This window comes from Limulus polyphemus, unplaced genomic scaffold (genome assembly GCF_000517525.1).
Source record: "Limulus polyphemus unplaced genomic scaffold, Limulus_polyphemus-2.1.2 Scaffold5535, whole genome shotgun sequence".
NCBI lineage: Eukaryota > Metazoa > Arthropoda > Merostomata > Xiphosura > Limulidae > Limulus > Limulus polyphemus.
In genome coordinates this window covers 32,642-40,590 of record NW_013671145.1, presented here as the reverse complement: position 1 = coordinate 40,590, position 7,949 = coordinate 32,642, and the positions used below count along the sequence as shown (strand labels likewise).

The following is a 7,949-nucleotide window of genomic DNA, read 5'->3' as shown; positions in this document are numbered from 1 at the left end:
TTCATTGGCCAACTGCAGGTGTAGAAATGTAGTAAATTTATTAAAATACTACAATGAAGTTTGATGGATAAAACCACGTGTTTCCTAAGTCGTTAATAAAAGTCCATTAGTATCTTGCTGGTTATTCTCTACTTAACGTAAGCTACTGAAAAGAAAAGCTACATTTCTTTTGCTGTACTTTGTGTCATTGTGCCTTTTCGGCTCTGGATATAGCATACTATTTGTTTTTTGTTTGGGTTTTCATAGCGCAAAATTACATAATTGGCCAAATGCAATCTGTCCATCGCGGCTATTTTCCTTTCGTTACAAAATTGTTTGAAGTGTTATTAATCATGCAGTTCTCTGTGAGACAACGGTAAGGTTAGAGACTTACAACACAAACATTTGGGGTTCGATTCCCCGTGGTGGACACGGCAGATAGCCCTGTTGGAATGTGACGAAGTGATTCTGTTGTTGATGTGTCGTAATACCGACGGTACAAATTTCAAACAACCGTAAGAAGAGGACTTGGAAATATCAGAGTGGCGCCGGCTTTTGCATCATCCCTTTCGTTACATCCAGTCTTGGCACATTTGTTTTTGTAATTTAAAAAAAAATGGATGGTCCCTACTTTATTTTGCAGACCAAGTTTTTTTGTCGAAAGAGAAATAAGAAAATCAGCAAATGAAACAGAAGCCCACGTCAAACTGTATACCAAACACTATGTCAAACGTATATATATAATTTATGTATGAGCGCCAGAATCTGTGGTTCATTTACCCAACCAATAATTTAACCGGTAATTTTTTTTTCTAAAGCTTCTTTTCAATTTTTTTTTACTGATGATGTAAAGATTCATCAATATTATTTGTCAGTCAGGTATTGCCACTGCTAGATTAGTTTTAAGCCAAGAGATGGCGCTGCAACTGGTCATTGCTAATTTGTGTGCTGTGGGCGCTCACTGGAGACCAACTATTATATACACCACTACAGACTGTATTAACTGAATCACGCATATATATATATAATTACATAACAAAAATTATTCCCTTACCTTGTTGCATTTTCATTGGTCGGAATCAATCTGCTGTAAGATGGTTGTAATTTTTTAGAATGACACAGTTTATTATTTCGGCATGTCTAGTGTCATTTGCATCTCACGTGATGATGAGAAATAAATATTTTCCAATAGATTTAATAGCCTAAAATTTTTTTCTTGCGTATCTCCATATTTTTAGAATCCTCTTCAACAACCAAAATCAATTTAATCCATGAAAATGTTCTCTCTCTCTCTCTTTAGTTTTTTTTTATAAATGTTTGATTACAACTACCGTAAAGGCATTTTTAGAAATATAGTTAATACATGGTACTATTCAAGTTATAATTTATTACAAAAGTATATGTTGTGTATTTTTTTTCTTTGCATTGCAAACGTTCTATGGTTTTGAAAAACGTTTTGTTAGATTCTTTCTGATATTCTACAAAGGTCTATCTGCGCTAGTCGTCCCTAATTTTGACTTTACAGGTTAGAGGTAAAGGCAGCTAGTTAGTCAACAGTACCAGCTGCCAACTCGTGAGCTACTCTAATAAAAAAAGTGGGATAAGACTGTCACTCTTATAACGTACTCACAGCCATAAAGTATGAAGCGCAAATTTCATGTTTGCTATAACAGGACACGAATCACGGACCCACAATATGGCACGCTCGGCCCAAAAGAATAGAGATTTTTATAAAGCCGTGTTATACTATTATTCAAATGAATATGTTGCTTATTCCAAAACTGTGGCTACAGCTTTTTGAAAACTCACAATTTTTCACAATGTAATTGTCTAAGTCAGGTTGGTCGTTATCAATTCACTTATCTATATATCTTTGTATACTAAAAAACATCAGCAAGTTCCACAAAACATATAAAAACAATTTGGTTCGCTCTGTTTAGGCCATTTCTTAACAGTGTTTGTCCAAGAAATATCCGTGTTAAGCCTAGTTTTTATATATATATAATAAAGTTTAGTCTCTTCTCAAAAGATGCTGTAGATCACTTTGTTCAGTTCATTCCCCATCTGCATTGCTAAAAATACTTCGCTTGTTAATAGCGATTTAAATCCCTATGGTCAAACCCAACCCATACCATGGTTTGAAAATGGGCGGTCAAGTGGTCGAAAGGTCAAGCTAGTTTTGACAAAATTCGAAGTAACTGGCTCGGTAGAGCTTGTGTGAGCTATAGTTGCTGGGAATCCCTGGGTGGAGGCTACAGTCTGTGTTCGGCTCTTTACCACAGATGGATTTATACCAGGACATACAATCGAATTGTTTCTCGACGATAGGTGGCTGGAAACCTCGCAATACGCCTTTCTTTTACTTCTCGAACTTTTCCCAAATATTTTCACTGACAAAACCTAGTATAAAAATAGTTAGAACTGTATTATTACAAGTTGTATCGAATGCTTTGTGGGAGATTCATGTAATGAACAATAAATCGTCCTACAGGTGATTGACACAAAATAAATAAAGACGGCCGTTCTTCATTTGAAGATTATCGAAATGAAAGAAATAAAAGCTAAGATAAGCGGACTGCTCAAAGACCCGTATGGTTCACGTACAACTGTCCCTAATTTTGAGTTACTCACTAGAAAGAGAGTAGTCAGGTAGCAGCACCCGCCGCTTCAGAGGATTTATTCAGCTCTTTGAAATGAATAATGGGATTTCCTGCCACTTAAATAACACACCACAGTGTGGAGGATGTTCAGCAGCATTACGTTTCGAACCATGAATCCTTTGATTTATTGCTCGATACATTAACTTCTAGGTCACAACCAGCTCACCTTGTTAAGACTTTCAGAGAAACGAAGTTAAGAAGGAATATTACTCTCGATGGTCTTATGATAAGCTAATTATGCCAATGATGAATTGTATATATATATATATACTAGCAAAACATTGCGGTCTAATTAGTATTTTTATTGTAAGATTACTTCTTTAAGGTAGCACTTACTCTTAAAACTAGGCTAATTTACATGCTAAGGAAACACTGTTAAACAATTCTTATAACCTTCAAGTTGAGCACAAAACAAAAGTACGATCTCTGAAAGCATCATTAATTGTTTGTTTTTTGAATTTGAATTTCGCGCAAAGCTACACGAGGGCTATCTGCGCTAGCCGTCCCTAATTTAGCAGTGTAAGACTAGAGGGAAGGCAGCTAGTCATCACCACCCACCGCCAACTCTTGGGCTACTCTTTTACCAACGAATAGTGGGATTGACCGTCACTTTATAACGCCCCCACGGCTGAAAGGGCGAGCATGTTGGGTGTGACGGGGATTCGAACCCGCGCCCCACAGATTGCGAGTCGAGCGCCCTAACCACCTGGTCATGCCGGGCCCCCGAAATCTATAAGTCCACTTGTCTTAGGCCTAACAGTAGTTAAGCCTGTATTAAGTACGGCATATATTCGATAAAGAAATAAATTAACACTGTAACTTGTATACGTTTTTTTGCTTTAGTTTAGTTAGGGCTAAACTTTACCGCAATACTATCAATAAATAAACTCATATTGTTATTCTACGACCTAACGTTAATCTTATGATTAACTAACTCTGTTAGTTAGGGCTAAACTTTACCGCAATATTATCAATAAATAAACTTATATTCTTATTCTGCGACCTAACGTTAGGCCTTTTAATAAACTTTTAATAAGTTGTTGTAAAAAATATCCTCTAAATTATGTTTACATCCACCATTTATTTGTATCCATTAGACTGAAGTGCGTGCGCATGCGCATTTAGATACTAAGGTGCACATGCGCATTTTCAGGACAGACAATACTGAGTACTATTATAATAAATATACCGGAATTAGGGTTATTGTCTTAAGATATTACAATAATAAAGTTTATAAAATGACCGATTTATTATTGCTAAGTCTTTTGTCTTTAAATATAAATTCATCAAGTGACTAAGCTATTGTTACTCGAAATAAAACATAGAAATAAAGTAATAAAAAAAAGTAAAGAGAAACAATACTGTTTAATACGTCATTTAAATACCAAATGTCCAGTTTAAAATGTTAATTTGGCTGAGAAGTCTCACTGAGTCGAAGTTACAGAAGTATATTTTTTTTAGATTGTCTGTTTAGTTTTGAAAAGATAAGTATCGTACCATAAACAAGACAGCTCCAATTAGGCATAACAGCACTCCCCACCAATGGTTCATGAACCACTGTTTCAAATGAGCTATACTCTCAGTTGATAAAAGAAGTCTGTGTAGCGTGGCTAATGGTCCGGACGGGTCCACCTGGTGGTGAAAAATACATACGTATTTAAAAATCCGATCACATATCGCATTAACACAGTGAGGAAAAACATGTTGAATTACACTGACTGACCATTGTATTAATGTCTCATAAATATATATTGGTAAGACTCCATTAATTGGATATGCAAAATAAAACGAACACGTGATATGTCAAATGACTGCTTGTATAAGTACGGGGATGTAACCATGTTATGATATGGTTGGATAAGTCACGTTTACTTTTATTCTGTGCTGACTGTGGGACAAGAATATGGAGACAACCATATTAAAATTGGTTGTGTTGTTTGACATTGGAAACTACTGGAGGTTGTGTAATGGCATGAGGGCCTTTTTTTTTTTTTTTGGCAGAATCGGACCATTTAGTTTATTTAAACCTACTATATCTACTCTTCTTTACGTACCAATGAAACAACTCTGTCTAGCTCTTTGACCAATAAAACAACTCTGTCTAGTTCTTTGACCAATAAAACAACTCTGTCTAATAATTCTTGAAGACGGCTTGAATGGGTAATAATGAAAACCTTTAATATAAGTTTAACAGCAAATGTACAACGTTTCGACAAGGTTTTGTCAACTCTATCTAGCCCTTTGACCAATGAAACAACTCTGTCTAGCTATTGTACCAATGAAACAACTCTGTCTAGCTCTTTGACCAATGAAACAACTCTGTCTAGCTCTTTGACCAATGAAACAACTCTGTTTAGTTCTTTGACCAATGAAACAACTCTGTCTAGCTCTTTGACCAACGAAACAACTCTGTTTAACTTTCTGAGCCATTCTGAGACAGTAATAGCGCTGTGGATAATTGCATTATGTTTGAAGAACCATTACTCATCAGGACGAAGATACTCCATTGGGGAAGATGGGAGGGAGGTATGAAAGACAGCACGTTTAAGGGTAGTCTGGGTGCCTTTTAAAACTGTACCTGCCAGTTGAAAAAAAAAGGGGGATGGCGTTTCGGGTTCTGTACTGAGGCCTTCTTCTGAAGATAGAGTTACTTCAGAAGTCTGGATTGATCTGTACAATCACACATATCCAATTAAACGACGAATGTAGTGTAATAAAGCAGCATTATGGAATGAATACCATGCATAGTATAAATTATACAGTACAGACTATTACGATTGAAGGTGAACCAACCCTTGATTAGTCTGTATTGAATGAAAGTGAAAAATTATGAAGTACTATTTGAAAAACTATTAACAACTGAAACGGTTATAAAACTTTGAAAGCTAATATGCACACGAAAATAAAACGAAATTATGTAGTAAAAAATAAAACAACCACTGATTTAAGTGTAAAAATATTAATATTATATATATTAACAAAAATGTTCTTGTTTTTTTAACATTGAAATGTTAAATTAAAATTTATTGGAACTTTCAAGTTGAACGATACCTTATGCGTACATTAGATTTATTGGCCGTATAGAGACCCCCTATGGTTCAGGTATAGCTGTCCCTAATTTTGAGCTATTGATCAGAGGAAAAGAAGTCAGACAACAGCTTTTGGTTTTTTTGTTGAATTTTGCTCAAAGCCACCCGAGGGTTATCTGCGCTAGCTGTCCCTAATTTAGAAGTGACAGACTAAAGAGAAGGGGAATAGCCAACCCCACCTATCGCCAACCTATTCTGGGCTATTCTTTACTAACGAAAAATAGGATTGATCACCAAATTATAACGTCACCATGGATGGAAGAGCCGAGCATGTTTAGTGGTGGGATTCAAATCCGCAATCCACACATTGCGAATCGAGCACCCTAACCACCAGGCCATGTCATAAAGATTTTGTGTGGTTCTTTGAGCCAAATAACTGTAATAGCTATCATCTTTATAACACGCCCATAGTTGAAACTGTGAGACGTGTTTTCAACTACAGTAGGCCTCGAACTCTGGACCCTTCAATCCGCAGCCACTATTCGCTAGGCCATGTTTGGCCTAGATAGTCAAAGAACAAACAACAACTTAAGGGCATTCATACCTCTCTGCATCTTTGAAAGACATCACAGTAGCCATTGTAGTTATTACACGGTGTGCCCGGTTTGGCGTAAAGATCTGGAACGTCATAAGGTGGTAAGTTCCATTCAAATGAAGACCTGTGGTAAATCAAATCGTTTTAACAGTTATTCATCATTCCTTGTTAGACAGTATCAAGCGAGATCACGTGTTTTGTAGTTTTCGGATGAGATTGTGGACCGCATCTAAGAACTTAACGTATACACATTTTATTGAGTTTAAGTAAGTTTACGACCTACGATTGTTATTAATTGACATTAAAGTTTTTAAAGCAGAACACTTCGTATTATTTCACAATTCCTTTAAACTCTGGTAGAAAGATTTGTTTATTTTATTGTTAGCTACACATTGGATTAGCTGTGCTCTGCTCACTACGGTTACCGAACCCCGATTTTTTATGTGTTATAAGCCCTCAGACTTACCATTGAGGCATTAAGAGGATCTTATAAAAAGAACCAAGAATTAGAAAGCTCTAAACTCACATCTCATGAATTATGGTTATCCATTCAATAACTGTTACATTTTTTTTTTAGTTTTTTATTCTGATGACACAAATCAACAATAAATTTGCTTAAAGAATGCAAACGAATGTCGTCAAGACTAAACTCAAGTACTAAACGAGGCCTACTTGCAGCTGGAGTCGTCACCAGGGAGCTTACAACACATCTCACAAGCTTTGGTTACAGGATCATGTGGTCCCATGAGGCACTGGCAGGAGTCAAGACCATAGGCCATACAGATCGAACCAGTGCATTCCTGAAAACCAAAATACACTTCATATGACAAGAAATACAAGATAAAACAAACATTTTATATTCTGTGACAGAAAAACTGCTGTTTTTAAAGAGGGGGAAGTGTTAGGCTGTGGCGGATTGATACAGATACAAAAGCACACACACACACACACGAATAAAGCGTATATAAACGCAATATGTGATGAAATATTTGAATAAAGGATGTAATTAAGGAAAGTTAGATTAAATGAAATTTGTTAGCTTGAAAATCCTTATAAACAGAGTAAGAATCCAAGGTATAACAATAATTTTAAAGCAGAATTAATTTCAACATATAAGACGATAAAAAACCGAATTAACTTTGAAGCGATGATGCCTTGTTTTCTTCCAGAAAAAGTGACAACTGAGATATGAATCTAGCGATTACACTTAACGTAATTATTAGAACTTGAGAGTAAATATGATGAAGATTGTAATGATATGTCGTCTCTCGGTGGGTCGGCAGTAAGTTTACGAACTTACAAAGCTAAAATCCGGGTTTCGATTCCCACAAGAGGCAGTCAGTGGTACACAAATATAACTTAGAAACGTCAGGGTAAAGAAACGGTCAGTGGTACACAAATATGAAACGTCAGGGTATTTCGTGATTTTTTCACCACCTCTAAAATCCTCTTATGTATCCTTCTATATTTAACTATTTAAATGTAAAAACCGTGAAATATTTTAAAAACTTGATTTCAACGTCTGTTTAGAAAGAAACTGATTTTTTAATTTGTATAATCATCACTTGGAACCCGTTTTTTTAGCGTTTGCTGACGTGTTAATTGGTCATTCGATGGATTATAAACATACTTTATAATCCATATAAAATACATGCCCCTACCACTATCTGTAATCTATATAAAATA

The 7,949-nt window shown here is 35.7% G+C and overlaps 1 protein-coding gene across 1 annotated transcript in view; it reads right to left on the bottom strand.

Annotated features, from left to right (window-relative positions):
- Positions 1–293: 293 nt before the first annotated feature.
- The window catches only part of LOC106472701 (disintegrin and metalloproteinase domain-containing protein 10-like), a gene marked incomplete at its 5' end in the record, with an annotated part of 34,304 nt that continues 26,648 nt past the window's right edge, over positions 294–7,949 (bottom strand). Inside the window, 4 exons of the mRNA XM_022401248.1 lie at positions 294–2,379; positions 4,137–4,271; positions 6,273–6,387; positions 6,936–7,063. Coding sequence (XP_022256956.1) covers positions 2,095–2,379; positions 4,137–4,271; positions 6,273–6,387; positions 6,936–7,063 — 663 coding nt within the window. The remainder of the gene's footprint in view (positions 2,380–4,136; positions 4,272–6,272; positions 6,388–6,935; positions 7,064–7,949) is intronic.